The following is a 19,228-nucleotide window of genomic DNA, read 5'->3' as shown; positions in this document are numbered from 1 at the left end:
ACTCTTCTGTCCAAAAATTATTTTAATGAACTTTATACCCACCAGATAAATTTCGCTTTAAAGGGCTTTTAGCAATTTCTGAATATCAAATTCACCTTCAAAAAGAACTCACAACTCTGAAGGCAAGTCTAAAACAAGAGTTTCAAAAACAACAGCACTCTTCGAATAAATACTTTGAACAAGGTAACACTCATTTGGATAAGGAAATCGGCATGCTTACATTTATAAAAGATCATCATTACAAAGTTCCCTTCTTAGGACCACAAAAAGAACAGTAATAAAATGTTTAATTAAAATGGAAAAAAACAAATACAAATTTTTTAAACATTAAATAACAAAATATGTTACTATTTAATTTATCTGTCCCTGAGGGGGGAAGGAGATGTTCTCAAAATTATATTGCCCAAAAAATAAAAGCTTTTTCCTTTCAAGGACTAGCTTTTATTCAAAACAAAACAAAGAAAAATAAATAAATAAAAAATAATAATAAAAAATAAAACAAAACAAAGAAACAAAAACATTTTTTACTAGAAATCTTCCTAAAATTTTTCCCACATTTCAGTACACTACTTTAAGAGAACAGACTAAGGCCAATTTGATGTTTTCTTGGTAACTTGTACAAATCAGTATAAGAATCCTTCATATACCATATGATTTATATATATATATATATGATTATACATATATAATCTTTTAAAATTTTTTCTATCTACTCTTTTTTTTTTTGTAGTCAGGAGGCAAACTGACTTTTATATTCAGAAGTTCAACTCTTTTCCTTATAGTTGTATATTCCACTGATTTCCCCAAATCTTTCCTTCTAGCTTGTTCATCCTTCTAATAAGTTCATTAGAGGAAAAAGGCTGGGAAAGCAGAAAATTAAATTGGCAAAAAATGTGCAAGAGTCAGTTAGGCTGAATTCATCTAGCGTGAAACACAGATCTTTAAAGGAGACAAAGATCTTCTCCTGACTGCTTCCTTTCGGAGGACCAAAGTACAGCCAACCAGGACTACCAGGCAAAATACGAATTTGAGAATGCTTTAATGTTAAATTTTTCATTCAGACCAAAAGTTCCATGAAATTTACTCAAAAAAGAAATTATTTTCCTTATATCCTACCTTATTCAAACATATATCTCATCCAAATTTTCAAATTTAAAAAGCAAAAGGAAGAAAAAGTACACTAGTTATCCTTCTTTGGTGGGTCACAAAACTTTTACTTCAAAGCATCTTTTTAAGACCTACTGATAACTTACCTAAAACTTCCGTAGCTTTTCTAACAAACAGCAAAAAACCCTTGCAAATAATCTAAACACATCATTTCTTGAAAGTAATTAAAAAGGAGAGGAAAGTAATTTAAATAGGAGAGGAGAAATCAAAGGTAATTTTTACTGTTATTCCAAATATTCAATTGACTACAAGCAATCCTTGACTTATATCATTCAACTTCCAGTGATTCACATTTGCAGTTGAGCCAATTATACCCTTATTTTTATAGCAGTTTTTCAGATGCTGGCTGTAACCATTGTAGTGCATGAAATTAACCTACTCTTAATTAGCAATTTTTTTTGATGAAATGAAATAGAAATGAGAAGAAAATACCAGAAAGTTTCAAAAATAGTAAAGGCAGTACTACTTCATGTAAATGGTTCCTATCATATTTATGTTGGTGTACAATAGCACATGATATAAAATATATTTCTTATTGTTTAGATCAAGGTAAAAAATCAGGGGGAAAACGAATTTCAGGGCACTTATAGCACATATGAGAATTTCAAAATTAGTCCCCTTCCTAAAGTGTTCAAAGCAAAGTTCTACCAGAGCTCCAAGTGTCAGCCTGCAACTCACTCTTTCCCTAGGAGTTTTCAGTTCAAAGCCAACACAAGCAAAGGTTCTCTCTGAAATGTCTCCAGGCTGTGGGCCCAAACAGCAGTGGGATTGGGAGGTGGGAGGGACCAGTGCTAAGTGTACCAAACTGAAGATAAGGAAAGAAGATGTAAATAGAAAATGGGCAAAGAGAGAATATCCCATAACTATAAAGTAGCAAATTCATTTTCTCATTCTTTGAAGGCAATCTCAATGAAAGAGCTCCAAAAATATTTAAAATAATGGCAGCTTCAACGGTGAAGTACACCCTCCATGAGAGACTATTTTGATAAGCAGTATCTATTTCAATATATGAACTTTGATAAGTTAGGTTTAGTTTGGTGTTTTTATTTAGTCTCATTACTTTCTCTTCCTACCACATTCAATATGCTAAAATCACTGATGGTTGGGGGGGGTGTACGGTTACAACACTGATGAAGAATGCTATCAGCTCTTATATAACAAATACTTGAGGCTAAAAATCTAAGACTTTTGATTTGGGAATAAACAGTGCTCTGTATCTTTGCATTTTGCCATAATTCAAAGGAAAACTTTAAAGCAACTTGACAAAGTGAACAAAGTATGGTAAAAGATTGAAAGAGGAAAACGACTCCAGGGTGAGTGCTGATGAAGTAAATGAAAAAAGACCAAGAGCTACTGCATAGGCTTGAGTAGCTGCTGAAATTCTCCAAATTCCACACAGGGTAAGAAAGCAAATAATCTTGGGCCAGTTTCTCAAAGTATTGAGTCATTTAGGTCTCCTTTATGGCTCTCATCAAAACTCTGCCTACAAGAGAGCACTTCTGAATTACTCTACTCTAAAAGGAAGGTTCTTTCTTTGACTTTCTGATTTTCTACAATAAAAATATCATGATAATGAAGTAAAAACAGATTGTAGAAATTCTATATTTTAATGATATGTCTTTAAAATACAATCTTACGCTAGGTTATATTATTATACTTTATGTGTTCTTTATAAAGTGCTATATTATGTAGTATAAAATACAGTCCTTAAAAAGCCAAAATGATTTAAAGATATATGCATCTAGTGTTTGACCAAAATGTAACCTATTATAACCCTGTTTCTAAGAGAAAAATATATTAAAATTAGGTATCAGAGAGCTCCTTTTCCAAACAAAAGTACTCCACAATAAGTGCAAGGAATGCCTGTATTTTCCAAAGATTTATTTTAAAGATCATTTTAAAGATAAGTTGAGATGAAAATATAAATAAGGAAGAAATCTAGAGTAAAAAAGATGTTTAAACAATATACCTCTTCCTCCTCCCCCTGGAAGCAAAGGTGAGAGTCTGAGTGGACCCTCCAACAAAGTTGGAGGGGAGAGAAAAGCTCTCGTTTCAGATGAAGGTCGACCCAATGGTGAGGGACCATATGGGGAATGCTCTGGAATAATTAAAACAGCATATTTAAATTCATAGTTTCAATTAGCTACACTATAGATTAGAATCCCATTTCAACAATTTCCATCAGGTCACCCTATTGCCAATTTAAGTTTAATCCACACACTGAACACTAATTATGCCTTGGGTTTTGCTAATATAGGATAGAATTAAATATGGAACACTGCGTTTTTCAACTCTGTCTACCAATTGGATACTGTAGTCAATAAAAATATTATCCTCTTGGTAACTAATATACTTAATATTAAGCAAAGGATACTGGTGATATTTTAGCAGTGTAAGAGGATTTGGGGGCCATAAAGTTTGTTTGGTTTTGCTTTTAATGGCAGTATGCTTCCAGATATTTCAGCTGGTGACGGTTGTAATACAAAGGGCTCAGCTTAAATTAGGACCAGATAGACTGTGTTGGGCTATGAATTATTTGAGTAAAGCTCAGATTTTGAAAAGCAAAAATGCAAAATCCTCTGAAGCATCAGAAATTACTTTTGATTCAATGACACTGAAAATTCAGTTTACATACACTTATTCATCAAATCATTTGATAAACCATATAACCGAGAGCCCGATCATTTTACAAACTTCACCACTCCCAAGTAATGATGCTTCCAAAGATCAAAAATCAACATCAAGAAACTTAAATACCACCAAAATAATACTTATAAAATATGTAAATTTTATTATATAGCTTATATAATGTCAAATTCAGTTACAACAAAAGATCTAAGCATTATTTAATCTTTCTGAAACTTCCACATTAGGTTCAGAAGAGAATTCCTTCTGTATAATTAATTCCCCCCAATCCAAACTTTGCTACTATTGAAATTAATAATAATCTATTTTTCAATGTAAAAATTGACCTTAATTTTTATGAAATTACACTCTCAAAAGTGATTTTTACACCTTCAAATGGTTATTAAAATGGGATTCCACCTATATAAAGATAGGTTTACTTTCACTGCCTTAGATGCTTAATTCCAATTCAACCAAAAATTATTTTGAAAAATTTAAACTATTTGGAACAGTATGAGATCATTAAAAATGCTAACTCGCAAATGAGTGGATGAAAATATTAAATATATCTTCCAAAGAACTAGCCCTCTCCTGGAGGTAATTAAAGCAATCAAAGCTCAGATTATTAATGTTTTCCCACCTTTATTGATACTTTTAAATATTTAAGGTCAACTGTTATAATTCTTGTTTTTATAATTCAAATTCCAATAATAGTGGATATGTTAACAGTCACAATGTTATTCCATTTAAGTACTTCTTATTTGTTCTCCCCAAAAATAATTATTGAGTACCTTACTATGTGCCAGGCACTTTGCTTTTTCAAGGAGTTCAATGTACTAAATGTACATCATGTTACAAATGCCCACTAAGAAATGGAGGCAGCAATTATTTACACTATTGCTGGAAACAAAACTCAGAAACTTTAGAGACTGTGATAGAACTCAGATTAGACTCCTGGCTCCAAAATCTGAAATATTTATAATATATAATAGTATTAATTTACACTAATATAAAAGGTATGTGCAATATATACATATATATGTATTTTAAATGAGTGTTTAAAAAAAAAAAGACTACCTCTGCCAAATGCTGTATTTGGAACATCAAGTGCATAAGGATCTTTTTCTAAAAGTTCAAATTTAAACTCTGTTTCAGTTAATCTGCAAATAAAGAACAAACATCTCTAAGTTACTCATCCAAGAAAAGAACCCACATTTCAAGAAAAAAGCCACCACCAAGTGCAAGGTACTCTTTACTACCTCAATATCTACATAGAAGAAATAGATCTTTTAAAATTATTCTGATAAGATATGAAATTGTTGAATAACTATATTGAACACCTGAAACTAATATAACACTGTGTGCTAACTACACTGGAATTAAAATTTTAAAAAGAAATCAAAACAAATAAATATTCTGACCAAAACATCATCACCCTACTGCTTATTCTGGAGTAACGCTTTTTTCTGCCTAGTGATAGTTTCGTTGAGGTTTGAAATCGCTTTGTTTTGTTCCGTTTTCAAAACTAGACTACAGTGAATACTATTATCACAGAACCCAAATTTTAGAAACAGCAGAGCCTTCCAAGGTCAACCAGCTCAAATCTATCATTTTACAACCAAGGAAATTGAACTGAAAGTTTACATAATTTATTCAAAATGAAAGTGCCAGGATTAAAATACAGGGCTCTTAGCTGAGTCATGTCTGCTTTCCATTATAATGTTACCCACGATTCTAATCATAACATAAAATAGGAATCCAGTGAACTCATACTACTATTTTACTCCTAAACCTTTTATCTGAGAAATGTGACTTTTTAAAACAATCTTATTTCTAGTTTTTGATCATTGGATCTGAAACAAAACATTTAATCATATAGTTTTAATTTCAGAGTAGAAAACAAGCAAAAAGACTAATAGAAGATAATGTTAATAGTACATTCTGGCAAGAAATTCTAACACCTGGGAAGATCATTACAATCCTCCTAGAAAGTTACTCTTCCCTTCAATTATACATTATAAACTTTGATTCTTCCTTTCATTTTATTATTGTAAGGCAATGTCACCCAATACAAGAAAACCAGAGAATGGGAGAAATAATAAACATTTATTCTACCCATTTATCTACTAAAAGATGCTAGTACTCTGAGAATTGCTACATCAGAAATTTGTCTTTTCTCTTTCCATCCCTTATAATCAGCTTCTTCCTACTCTGGTTTAGGGAAAAAAAAAAAAAATTAAGCTATGCTTTTTACAGAAGAATATGTGAACAGTTTACTCAAATAACTTCTGTAAGGGCAGCCCCGGTGGCGCAGTGATATAGCGCCACCTGCAGCCGGGGGTGTGATCCTAGAGACCCAGGATTGAGTCCCACGCTGCATGGATGGAGCCTGCTTCTCCCTCTGCCTATGTCTCTGCCTCTCTCTCTCTCTCTCTCTCTCTCAATAAATCAATAAAGTCTTAAAATAAAATAAATAAATAAATAACTTCTCTAAGACAAGAGTTCCAAATGAAAAATCTAGTAACTCATAGTAAAGCTAATAAATATTTCACAACTAGGTACACTAGATTCACTGCCAGTTGTTTATCCCTATAAAAGTAGTACATAATAAAATAAAAACTAAAAATAAAGTAACAAAGTCTTAAAGTATCCCCAAAAAGATACTTACTTTTGTCTATTGTGAGCATTTTCTTTCCTTAAATCATTAAGATTTCTTTCAGCAGTCCGAGCTGCCAACTTAAAGAAAATAATACGGTTTTTTTTGAAAATACATTTTTAAAATAACACAAACATAAATGAAAAGATAAGTATTCATAAACATTACAATCACCTAAGTATCCATTTCAGAAACTCAATGTAAAAGATTTTTAAATGGGACACCTGGGTGGCTCAACGGTTGAGCGTCTGCCTTTGGCCCAGGGCGTGATCCTGCAGCCCCGGGATCAAGCCCCACATCAGGCTCCCTGCATGGAGCCTGCTTCTCCCTCGGCCTGTGTCTCTGCCTCTCTCTCTCTCTCTCTCTCTCTCTCTCTCTGTCTCTCATGAATAAATAAAATCTTAAAAAAAAAAAAAGATTTTTAATTTAGGGAATTTTTTAAAAGGGAATGAGTTTCCTATAACCAGATGACATGAGTCTAAGACTGGAGTTTGATTATGTGCTTGCCAATGAATGCTGTTATCTAGATGTGAGGTCAAGGATTAGCACTATTTTTGGTGCTGTAAATACCCAAATACCACAAAAAAGCAATGTAGGAGGACCCGAGTTTAGGCTGATGGGAATGGAGACTCAGAATCATTAGGCTTGGGTACGCTGGCTAAAATACCAGAAAGCCATCTCTGGAGAGTTATCACTATAATTCTATGAAACCATAAAGGTCTAAAACAGTTTCACAGCATCCCCGTATAGGCCATTTTTTTAAAGGCTCAAAGCATGCAGCAGGTCTATTAAGTGCACAGCACTGTAAAAATCATTATTTCTATAGTCTTTTTTATATGCGTTTAATGAAATTTTTATTTAAAAAAAGATTAGAAAATCAGATACGTATGTTACAAAAAAAAAAAAACTTACAATAAATGCCAACAACATACAATATTCAATCTAAATAGTTTGTGGGCAAAAGTTAAAAGTGTATGGAATACTGCGTGTTTCCCATCATTCTGTGAACTCTCCAGTTATGAAGCAGTAGTCTATGGAACATCAGACCTGGCCAAACTAATACAATCCACTTGGGCAAATGAATGTATCACAATGACTCAATCTATAACCACAACTTCTTACAAATGAAAAGAACTATCAAATGTATTCACTTAAAATTATGAACTACACATTAAGACTATCTGGCCTAAGAATAAAGTATGTTAAATATTTACACACACAAACACAGCTTAACCATATTTTAGCAATATTAAAAAGATTCCAAGTGTAAATCATTTTCTAGTATATAACCATATAATCAGTTTTATAGTAACAAAACAGAATATTACACCAAAACAATTTTAGTTAATAAAATACCAATTCATTTAACATTGAACAATGCAGAACCAAAACTACTTCTAAATGTTTTCTACACAGTATAACATATTTACTCTTAATTATAAGGCACAAAACAATGCAAAGTGAGTAAGTCAAAAGCAAATTTCACTGATTCTCGTGGTATCAATACGAAAGATATTGAAAGATATATATTTGTTTTTATGCACTGATGCTAAATGATTACAGACTTTTGAAAAGCTTATACTTCAAAGGTTAAGTAAAACTATAATTTCAATGAATGACCACATTGTATTCAGATATTAAATACTTATATGCAAAAAAGCATTCTATTAAGTACAGGTGTTAAGGAGAAAGAAACAGTCCCTATCTTAAGAAGCTTAAATGTGTGGTAAAGACAATTATAAATGACCACAGTACTTGCCACAGAACACATAGAAACAAAGTATTATGTGAGTTCAAAAGAAGAAAAGGTTAAGTCTAATGGTATGGAGCAAAGAAATGGTCAAGGGAAAAAGTAAAATCTGAAACTATGAAATTATTTGTAACAGTAAAAAAGTGGAAACAAAGGAAGCATTTATCAAATGGGAAAAGTTCATATAAATTATAAAATATTCATAGAAAAAAATCTGTAATATATTAAGAAAGCAGAATATAAAACAGTAATAATATATAGTATGTTTACACTTTTTAAATCATGTGATTTATGTCTAAATATATTCTTTTAGGTATAGAAGTGATATTGCTGATTACTTCTTTGTACATCTTTTCTATGTAGTCTGAACTTTTTATTCATTAAGCATACTTTATGAAACCCCCCCAAAAAATCTTCATTTTGAGGGGCGCCTGGGTGGCTCAATCAGTTAAGTGAATGGCTTTGGCCCAGATCATAATACCAGGGTCCTGCAACTGAGCCCTGCATCTGGCTCCCTGCTCAGTGGGGAGTCTGCTTCTCCCTCTCCCTCTGTCCCTCCCCCTGCTCATATATGCACTCACACTCTCTCAAAAGCTCTTTTTTTTTTTTTTTAATTATATCTATTTATTCATGAAAGACACACAGGGAGAGGCAGAGATATAGGGAAAGGGAGAAGAAGGCTCCCTGCGGGGAGCCTGATGCGGGACTCAATGCCAGGACCCTGGGATCACAACCCGAGCCAAAGGCAGACACTCAACCACTGAGTCACCCAGATGCCCCTCAAATAAAATCTTTTTTAAAAGGTCATTTTGAGACATAAAAGGTATTTTTTTTTTGTATGTTTTAACATGAAGTCAGTGTCTTATTTGCTAAACAAGAAATGCCATGTACAATAACAGAAAAAGATCGGACTTAGAATCTAAAAGGTCAGAATTTCAATGTCTACTCTTCACTCTTTGATCATGTAATCTTGGGCTGTTTTCTCATCTGTAAAATTTGAATTATAATATCTATTTTACAGAGTAATTCTGTGGATTGAGTAAGTAATATGCCTTTAAGTCTACTGTCTAGAACACAAGAGATTAACATACATCAGTTCTTCTCTTTTTTTTTTAAGTTTTTCTCATCTTTAAAAAGTAATCTGCATCTTAGTATTCAGAAAGTGGTGAGGAGTGGCGAAAAAGACTAAATTCATCTCCAAACCCAGCTTAATTCAGTAACGAATCTTCACTTGAGCCCTCAACACAAAATCTGAGAAATGGAAAGAGCCTAGATATTCAACATGTCTAATTCTCAACCCATGCTGGAACTCCACTCCAGAAACATCCACATCTAAGAAGTACCTCCCAAGCTTCAGTGTAACAGTGTAATAACAGCATGTACGGAGTGCTTACTATGTGTCAGGTACCTGGCTAACAACCTTACTTTAGTTATCTCACTTACTCATCATAATTACTCTATGAAATAGGTACTACTGATGTATCCATCTTTCCTTACAGGTAAGAAAACAATATTTGTTGTCATTACAGGTGATGGAACCAGAATACCAATCATGACAGGCTGATTAGGCTGATTCCAGAATCCACGTGTTCACCCAGTAGGCAAACTGTCTCCCCTTGAAGACTCCTAGGGACAAGTCCTACAAAGGCCAGCTGTTATAACAGTTCTACATGTCAGATGGGTATTTCCTACAATTAGTGAAATCTGCATCCTTATCATTTCCTGATATAATTCCCCTCTGGAGCACTCACATGCCATTTTTCATGATGAACTTTTTCCTGATGTGTACCAAGTAATTCAATACTGAGAATCAGATACCTAAATTGTATAACTTTTACAACTAGAAGAGGCTTTCAATATCACTTAGTTCAATCTGTTGTTTTCACAGATGAGTTAACAAGCCCAGTAATTTTAAGTAATTTGTCCACAAATAATTAGTGGCAATCCAGGGCCCTCAAACAATTAATCCATGAACCTTACATCGTCTCCCCCAGAGAGAGCATAACCTACTTGCAAAGTAAAAGCAAAGAGGGAAAATCAGATTTTTGTGAATAACTGTGTTGTAACAAAGTATTCACTTCATAAAGAGCATAATTTCACTACCAGTAAAATTAAAAGAAACTGATTTAATACTATCCTTAATTTTTAGTGTTTTTAGTATCTTTTAAACTACTCGTTTAAATTAGGAAAGGGGCACCTGGGTGGCTCAGTTGGTTAAGTATCTGTCTTTGGCTCAGGTCATAATCCGAGAGTTCCAGGATTGAGCCCCACACTGGGCTCCCTGCTCCACAGGAGACCTGCCTCTCCCTCTCCTGCTTCCTCTTGCTTGTGCTCTCTCTCTAATCAATAAATAAAATCTTTATAAATAAATAAGGAAAAAGAACCATCTGACAAAGAAAAGTTAATACTTACCCAATTATCATGTGCTTTTTTCTCATGGGAAATAATCTGAAAAAGAAATTCATTAAAATACTACTGATTTTCTTAAGTAAAAAATTTCACATCTACCAATATAACTTAGTACACAACTCATAAACTCAAAAATAACTCAAGCATCTCTGAAAAGTGAGTAACATTTTTAAAGCAAATTTTCATATACACATGATCTACTCTAGTATATTCTTAAAAATTCAATGAATTTTTGTCTAGTAAATTTCTGTTTTATTCAATAATCAACTACAATGGGTTACCAACTAAGAGATAATTAGCCTGAGTGAATATGAGACCCCAGTGTGGGTATATGTATGTTTATTTATTCAATCCACATTCCTAAAGAAGCAGGAGACATGGTAATTTTAAACAAAGTCTCTTATTTCAGAACTTTGGCTCCCTATAAATGTCCCACAGACATGTGCAAAAACTCAAGAGAGGTGTACAACTATCAAGTAACTATACTCCTGCATCAAAATAGGGGATCCCTGGGTGGCGCAGTGGTTTAGCGCCTGCCTTTGGACCAGGGCGTGATCCTGGAGACCCAGGATCGAATCCCATGTCGGGCTCCCGGTGCATGGAGCCTGCTTTTCCCTCTGCCTATGTCTCTGCCTCTCTCTCTCTCTCTGTGTGTGTGTGACTATCATAAATAAATAAAAATTTAAAAAAAAATAGAGATACCAATTCAAACAAACGATAATTGTTTTAATTTACACACAACACACACACACACACACACACACACACACATATACCTGCCCTTGATAAGAATGAATGGTTCTCTCCAATTCTTCTTCAAGATCTTTGGCTCGCTTTCTATAAGGAATAATCATTCAACGATTAACATATACTAAGAAATGAAAGAATACACTATGTCTACTGAAAATATTAATTAAAGCATCTGGAGTGCTTTATGTAAAAAATAACTCTAGAACTCCACACATTTAAGCACCTTTAAGAGGTTCTAAAGGAGTATACTTTTATCTGATATAATTTAACATTAACTGTGCTTTAAGAGTACTACTACTCTGATTTACCTAAACCAAAGGTCATGCAAGGATTTATATGGTATATTGGTTTGTTTTTATTTTTAAAAGCATGAACTTGGGAGATTTATTCAGATGTCTGTAACCATAAAAGAATTCTAGGAAATTAATCATTTGTGTAAAATAAAATGATACTTACTACCTTTACATGACTAGTAGGATAATTTCTTCTTTTGGATAAAACCCAAGCTTAGTCTTTCTAATATAAAATGAAATATCACAACTATTTGAGATATTGCTAAATCCTGCCCCTTATTTTCTCAATATTTTCTATTATTTCCATGGAAGTAATAAGTGAACTAAGGAAACAACTAGATATATAAACACTTCTTCAGATCTTTGACTGTGGCTCACTCTTCTTTTTGAGGCCTACTTCTCGAATTCCTTAATATTATATACATTCTTTCCCAATTGAACCAGAGAGGAAAGACCTTGAAATTAATGGCGATTCAAAAATTTCTTCTCATTAACATAAAACAGGATTTCCCATGTTCAAATACAACTAATGTGAGAGATTTAAAATCATACACAATGAAAGGAAAACATTTCTTCCTTTTTATATTTTCTGTATAATTGCATAAGAGCAAGATATCCAAATGAAAAATAATAAAAAATATGTTGGGTTTATTTTTTTTTTGGTTGCTTTATTATTTTTTTCTGGTATTAGGTTTTTGGATACCCTCCCCAACCTCAAAAAGAAATACATTTAATACCTATAGGTCTCCAACTCTTCAGCTGCATGACTGATCTTCTCGTCTGCTTTGGATAGTTTCTCTTCTTTCTCTAATCGGTAATTTTCCTCTACTGTTAATTTCCTTAAAACAAAAAGTTTGTTGTTGTTGTTTTTACAGTATCATAAGATAATCAATCACATTTTTTAATTATATCTCTAGTGGTTCCCATGAAACAATTTGCATAATACCACTAAAAACATCACATGCAAGAAAAAAAGTACATGCATAAATATTTATGGTATGGAACTTAAAATTATAAACTGAAATTATAAACCACCTTGTCTAATATAGTACCACTATATTAGAAAAGTTTTAAGAGTTTTCTTTTAATTATTTAAATTCAATTTGCTAACATACAGTATAAACACCCAGTGCTCATCCCATCAAGTACCGTAAGAGTTTTCTGTAAGACATTATCATAAAAATAAGACCAAAGGTAAATATTAGTAAAAACTATCCTACTATGTTTTATTTATCAAGACTTCTTAAGTAAAGCAGCATTACACTTATTAGACAAGAAGGCACCAACTAACGAACTGTATTTCAATAATTTTTAAATTGGTTAAGTCATTAACATAGTAAACAGGCTTCCAGGACGGTTCATACACATATACAAAACAAAAAACAAAACAAACAAAAATAAAAACAACTTATAAAGAACCCAAAGTAGGGGATCCCTGGGTGGCTCAGTGGTTTAGTGCCTGCCTTCAGCCCAGGGTGTGATCCTGGAGAACCGGGATCAAGTCCCACATCAGGCTTCCTGCATGGAGCCTGCTTCTCCCTCTGCCTGTGTCTCTGCCTCTCTCTCTCTCTCTATCTCTCTCTCTCTCTGTGTGATGAATAAATAAATAAAATCTTTTTTTTTAAAAAAAAAGAACCCAAAGTAAATAAAAGCAGTAGTAGTAGTAGTCCTACTTACTACTTCTAGTTCTTTTAATAATAATAGCTAATTTAGCGAGCCATTAGTATGAATCAGAAATTGTTCTTAAGACTTTTACATGTATTATAACCCTATTTAATTATCACAACAGCTCTACACAAAGAGAAAGGAAGCACAGAGAAACTAAGTAAGTGAAGCTAGGCATAGAGCTAGCAAGTAGTGACTCCATTATACCGTATTACCCATGTTGTTTCACATGATACCATCAGTAACAACACTGGTCCTTCAAGAAATACTTATTAAACACCACAAGGAAACACATTTGGAGTCCTAAATGTGATTCAGTCTCTCCTTCTTCATGAACTTTGGGGAGGAACATGACAAACTATTGAAGAAATTCTACAGGGCAGGATTAAATGTTTTATATTCCACAAACTACATTACCAATTGCTAAGAAAGGATTTGCCAGGTCAATCATTTCATAGGTGTTAGAAGAAAATAAGTCATCTCTTCAGAAAAAGCATGAAAATATAATGGGCTTGGATATGGAAGGAGGTGTATTTTTACAGAATCTAGATTAAAAATGACCAGAAATTCTTTGACACCTCTGCTGCTGAGAAGTAAAGTCTATGAACCTTTCCCTTGAATTTGGCTAGGCTCATTAATGATGGAAATTGCACTATAAAGGTAGTCTGATGATTTAACTAAAAAACAATCACATCTCACGTCACACATTTAAAACAACATATTGAGGCATCTGGGTGGTTCACTCAGTTACATATCAATTATGGCTCAGGTCATGATCTCAGGGTTGTAAGACTGAGCCCTGTACTGTGCTCCACCCTGGGCATGGAACCTGCTTAAGATTCTCTCCCTCTCCCTTTATACCCCCATAAACACACTCACGCTTGCTCGCACTCTCTCTCTAAAAATAAGTAAAATAAAAATCTTAAAAAAAAAAAAAAAGATTCTCTTTTTCCCTTTCTGCCCCTCCCCCTCTCCAAAAAGAATGAAAATAAATTTTTTTTAAATAATACAGCAATATATCAAGCTTCTATGTTATGCTATTTCACTTCTCTCCAATATTAAATCTGGAAAAGTGCTAGTAATATATAATACATTAATCCTGAAAAATATCAAAATTACTGAATCTAAATTTTATTTTCAGCCCAGGTCATGATTTCAGGGTCCTGGGATCCAGGCCCACACTGGGGCTCAGCAGAGAGCCTGCTTCTCCCTCTCCCTCTGCTGCCCATCCTGCTTGTGCTCTTTCTCTTTCTCTCTCTCTGTCAAAATAAATAAAATCTTACAAAGAAAAAAAATTTTAAACATTCCTCATCAAAATTCTATAATCAACCAGTCAAGTTCAAAAAGATACACTCAAAAATATTCCTTTCACCTAAAATAATTCTTCATGTCCAATTTTTACTCACAATATCTTTCATCCTAAATTAAAATGAAGGGTCATCCATTCCTAAAATTACTGATGGAAAACCATGAGGTATCCATTCTGTAGCTCTTCCATTTAATCAAGTTTACTTCTCTTTCATATCCTGAGCAGTGGCCCAAAGACTGATTATGAACAGCAAGTTTTTAATTTTTGAATAGACTCCAAAGAATGATTGCAGTATACAGCTTGCAATGACAGAGCTTAACAAATCCACCAGCATCCCGAAGGCAATGTAATGTTGGTATTTTCTACCAGTTTCCAAATACATAAAACAGCATCTCATTCCCAACAGTTATGTTCTAAAAGTCACCACAAATCCTAATTAGCAAATACTGAACCATTGCTCTCAAGGAAATAGAGTTAGGTTTCTGCATGCTCTGGTCACAGTATTTTCATCCACCAATCAATACATAACCCTGTTTTATGTGTTTTGGTTTAAAGACACCTTATTTAACATATATTGTTGGTTTATTAATAATGAACTCACAGCCAACAGCATCATAACTCATGTCTGAAGAAAGCTTATCTGACACGTATACTTTCTCTATAAGACACACCACAGCCTTCTTGCACTTAAGAACACTACACACTATTTCAGCACAATAGCTGGGGACCATCTTAAACAGCTAAATCACCAACAAAAAGCCCAAAAATGTGGCACCACATATACTGCAAAAAGGATGCTTGTTTACAAAATGAGAAATGAAATAAGAAGGCAGACCAGGGGACGCCTGGGTGGCTCAGCGGTTGAGTGTCTGCCTTTGGGCCAGGGTGTGATCCCAGGGTCCTGGGATCGGGTCCCACATCGGGCTCCCTGCATGGAGCCTGCTTCTCCCTCTGCCTGGGTCTCTGCCCCTCTCTCTCTCTCTCTCATAAGTAAATAAATAAAATATTAAAAAAAAAAAAGGAAGGCAGAACAGGAACACGCACATTGGGCAATTCACATTTTTTTCCCATTCTGTGCCTAAGATAACCACTACAGCTCTGTAAGTACTGGTTTGGGGTTAAAAGTTAAGTTTCCACAAGTAGGTGAATTTGTTTTTTTTTTTTGTTTTTTTTTTTTTAATTTTTATTTATTTATGATAGCCACACAGAGAGAGAGAGAGAGAGAGAGAGAGAGGCAGAGACACAGGCAGAGGGAGAAGCAGGCTCCATGCACCGGGAGCCCTGATGTGGGATTCGATCCCGGGTCTCCAGGATCGCGCCCCGGGCCAAAGGCAGGCGCCAAACCACTGCGCCACCCAGGGATCCCAGTAGGTGAATTTGTAAGTACAGAATCTATGAATGATGAATATCAATTGTAATAACTTTCATTAAAGGGGCTTGAAATTACATTAATTAAGTTATATTTTATTTCCTCTTATGATGAAAAGTATGTCCTATACTGGTATTTTAATATCTAGAGTCTCCAGATAGGTATCTTAACAGCCTTCTGTGTATCTGTGCATTTAGGCATCAATATACACACGCACAGAATCTTTCACTCTATTATATAAAGGTACTAAACATATTTATTTATAGATTCTGCAAATATTTACTGAATAAGTACCATGTGCCAGACATAGCATTAGGCACCAGAAATATAGAAGAAAAGAGAACAAAGTAATTCAGGGAGTTTACATTAAATGTTGAGAAGATTAAAAAAAAAAAAAAAGACAATCATTCATCAGAAGACTATAAGGGCTATAAGAAAAATAAAGCAAGATAAGGGAAGAGGGAATTGCAGGTAATATATTATATTAGTTAGGGTATCCAGGGAAGGATTCTTTGAAGCAACATCTGAACACAGACTCAAATGAAATGAAGGATTTAACCTTATACAGGGAACTACAAATCCAAGGCAGAAAGAGCAAATGCAGAAGGCCCTGAGGTACAGATGTGCTTAGTATGCTAAAAATCTCATCAAGAATGCCAGTGCACTGGAGGATAATAAAGGAAAAAGAAAAATAAGCTAAAATTAAAAGCATAATCAGGGAGAAAAAAAAAAAAAGGCAGTTGAAGGTCAGATCTTACAGAGTCTTTAGGTCATATAAAAGCTTTGGATTAAATTCTAAGTACTATATGAAGGCACTTGAGTTTGCAAACAAGACAAAGACAAGACCCAAAATTTAGGTTTTAGAAGGATCACACCACTGGAACCAACTGTGCAGGAAGTTGAATGGAAAGAGACTACACATGAATGAGACTACTGCAATAAACCAGACACAAACTGATGATGGTTTGTTTGTTTAGATGCGAGTCACTGTAGGGGAAGTAGTGAAAAATGGTCAGATTCAGAAAAAAAAAAGTGTTTCAAGATTAAATAACTTCCTTAAAAATGAACTGAAGAAATATTACCCAATCCTAAGTTGAGCACTTTGCATATCACATATGCTGAATATGCACTATTTTTAAGCTATTTTACTTGCCGTACAGTGAAGTTAACAATATAATTTTTATTACCTGTGAAGTGTCATTTCATTTTCTTGATACAATTCAGTCATTACTTTAAGTTTCTGCTGAAGCTTTTGAGTCTCGCTTTCAAATTGTGTATTTTCTGACTGCAAAGATGCTTGTTCAGTCTGGAGATTTTTAATACATTCTATAGAAAATTTTTAAAAATCACAATTAAAGGAGTAAACATTTTGAGATGCACATTAAAGATAAAAATTACTAAAAATAATAGATTATTAATAAATGAAATTCTTTCTGACAACAGAAAATTTATGATTTTTTTCACCTAAATGCTTTTTAGTATTTTAAAGAACTAGAAAAATTGTTATAATTTTTTTTATTACCTCAAGATTTCCCAAACCTTCAATATTCTAATTCCAGCATCTAATTTTCAGTTAGGGGATCCCTGGGTGGCGCAGCGGTTTGGCGCCTGCCTTTGGCCCAGGGCACGATCCTGGAGACCGGGGATCGAATCCCACATCGGGCTCCCGGTGCATGGAGCCTGCTTCTCCCTCTGCCTGTGTCTCTGCCTCTCTCTCTCTCTCTGTGACTATCATAAATAAATAAAAATTGAAAAAAAAAATTTAATTTTCAGTTAGGAAGTGAAAAAACAATAAAATTCTCAAGGTTATGGAGATGAGAGTTCTGAAGAGAAATATTCTAGCTTAACATTTCCTGTGAAACTGCTTCCACATGATGAACAATGTCTATTTTTATCTAGTAAAAAATTAACGGTTAATACTTAACTTCTAGCCAACCCTTTTTTTTTTTAATTTTATTTATTTATTCATGAGAGACACAGAGGGTCAGAGACTTGGGCAGAGGGAGAAAATTGGGCAGAACTCAATCCCAGAAGCCCAGGATCATGCCCTGATCCAAAGGCAGACACTCAACCACTGAGCCACCCAGGTGTCCCTAGCCAGCCCTCCTTTTAAGCAAAATTTAGATAATGTTATAAGTCAGGCCAGAAATTTGGATCTTCTGATAAGAAATGCTACATAATCTTCCTAGCTTAATCCAGACCTAGACTGTAGAGAAAAACACCAGTTTTAGCTGGTTTCAAATGCTAACACACCAAAAATAATTATCTATAAAATAAAAATTAACGATTCTAAGTAATTATGAGTACTAATTAGTGCATCAATTGTTTTTAAAAACCTCATTTCCCCTCCAACATCATAACTCCACCTCTGAACTCCTCTAAGATTGAAGTGCCATCTCTCAAAACATGGGTATGAATCATCACCACAGATCTTTTTTTTTTTTTTTTTTAATTTATTTATTAATGAGAGATACAGAGAGAGAGAGAGAGAGGGAGGCAGAGACACAGGCAGAGGGAGAAGCAGGCTCCATGCAGCAAGCCCGACGCGGGACTCAATCCGGGGTCTCCAGAATCAGGCCCTGGGCTGAAGGTGGTGCTAAACCGCTGAGCCAACGGGGCTGCCCCACCACAGATCTTTTAAGTAATCTCCACATCCAATGTGGGGTTTGCACTCAAGACCCTGAGATTAAGAGCCACATGATCTACCTGACTAAGCCAGGCAGATGCCCACATTACAAATCTTATAACAAACCAAAACTTACTTTGTGTAAAGAAGGCAGTTTCAAATTCACAAAGTCATACTAACAAGCATTAAAATTTAAGTAATTATATGTAATGGCATACTAATTATTCTAAAGGTATATAATTAATCAATCATATATATCAAAAGGAAAGTTTAAAGGAAATATGCTGGGCAGCCCCGGTGGCGCAGCGGTTTAGCGCCACCTGCAGCCCAGGGCATGATCCTGGAGACCCTGGATTGAGTCCCACGTCAGGCTCTCTGCATGGAGCCTGCTTCTCCCTCTGCCTGTGTCTCTGCTACTCTCTCTCTCTCTCTCTCTCTGCATCCCTATGAATAAATAAATAAAATCTTTTTAAAAAATAAATAAAAAATAAAGGAAATATGCTAACATTAAATAATTTCAATGTGCATACCTGTCTTTCCACAGAAATTTTTAAATCTAAATCAGAAGTAATCTGTTGATCCAAGGCAATAAGCCATTGCCAAGAACAG

The 19,228-nt window shown here is 34.2% G+C and overlaps 1 protein-coding gene and 1 long non-coding RNA gene across 15 annotated transcripts in view; one reads left to right on the top strand and one right to left on the bottom strand.

The window, feature by feature from the left end:
- The window catches only part of MIA2 (MIA SH3 domain ER export factor 2), a 91,697-nt gene that overhangs the window by 17,079 nt on the left and 55,390 nt on the right, over positions 1 to 19,228 (bottom strand). For 10 of the 14 annotated variants that reach the window (XM_038544569.1, XM_038544570.1, XM_038544571.1 and 7 more), the window contains 7 exons: positions 17,181 to 17,319; positions 12,388 to 12,489; positions 11,384 to 11,444; positions 10,611 to 10,646; positions 6,461 to 6,528; positions 4,870 to 4,952; positions 3,137 to 3,265 (listed from right to left, as the gene is read on the bottom strand). In XM_038544569.1, coding sequence (XP_038400497.1) covers positions 3,137 to 3,265; positions 4,870 to 4,952; positions 6,461 to 6,528; positions 10,611 to 10,646; positions 11,384 to 11,444; positions 12,388 to 12,489; positions 17,181 to 17,319 — 618 coding nt within the window. The remainder of the gene's footprint in view (positions 1 to 3,136; positions 3,266 to 4,869; positions 4,953 to 6,460; positions 6,529 to 10,610; positions 10,647 to 11,383; positions 11,445 to 12,387; positions 12,490 to 17,180; positions 17,320 to 19,228) is intronic. The other 4 variants (XM_038544573.1, XM_038544583.1, XM_038544581.1 and 1 more) reach the window with 1 other exon arrangement.
- On the top strand, positions 4,887 to 10,295 carry LOC119872851. The gene is made up of 3 exons (XR_005363168.1): positions 4,887 to 5,037; positions 9,316 to 9,602; positions 9,728 to 10,295. It is a non-coding gene; the product is annotated as an uncharacterized LOC119872851 (long non-coding RNA).

The sequence above is a fragment of the Canis lupus genome, chromosome 8, assembly GCF_011100685.1.
Source record: "Canis lupus familiaris isolate Mischka breed German Shepherd chromosome 8, alternate assembly UU_Cfam_GSD_1.0, whole genome shotgun sequence".
Classification (NCBI taxonomy): Eukaryota; Metazoa; Chordata; class Mammalia; order Carnivora; family Canidae; genus Canis; species Canis lupus.
Note: the sequence above shows the minus strand (reverse complement) of the source record. Positions and strands in the feature narration are given on the sequence as shown.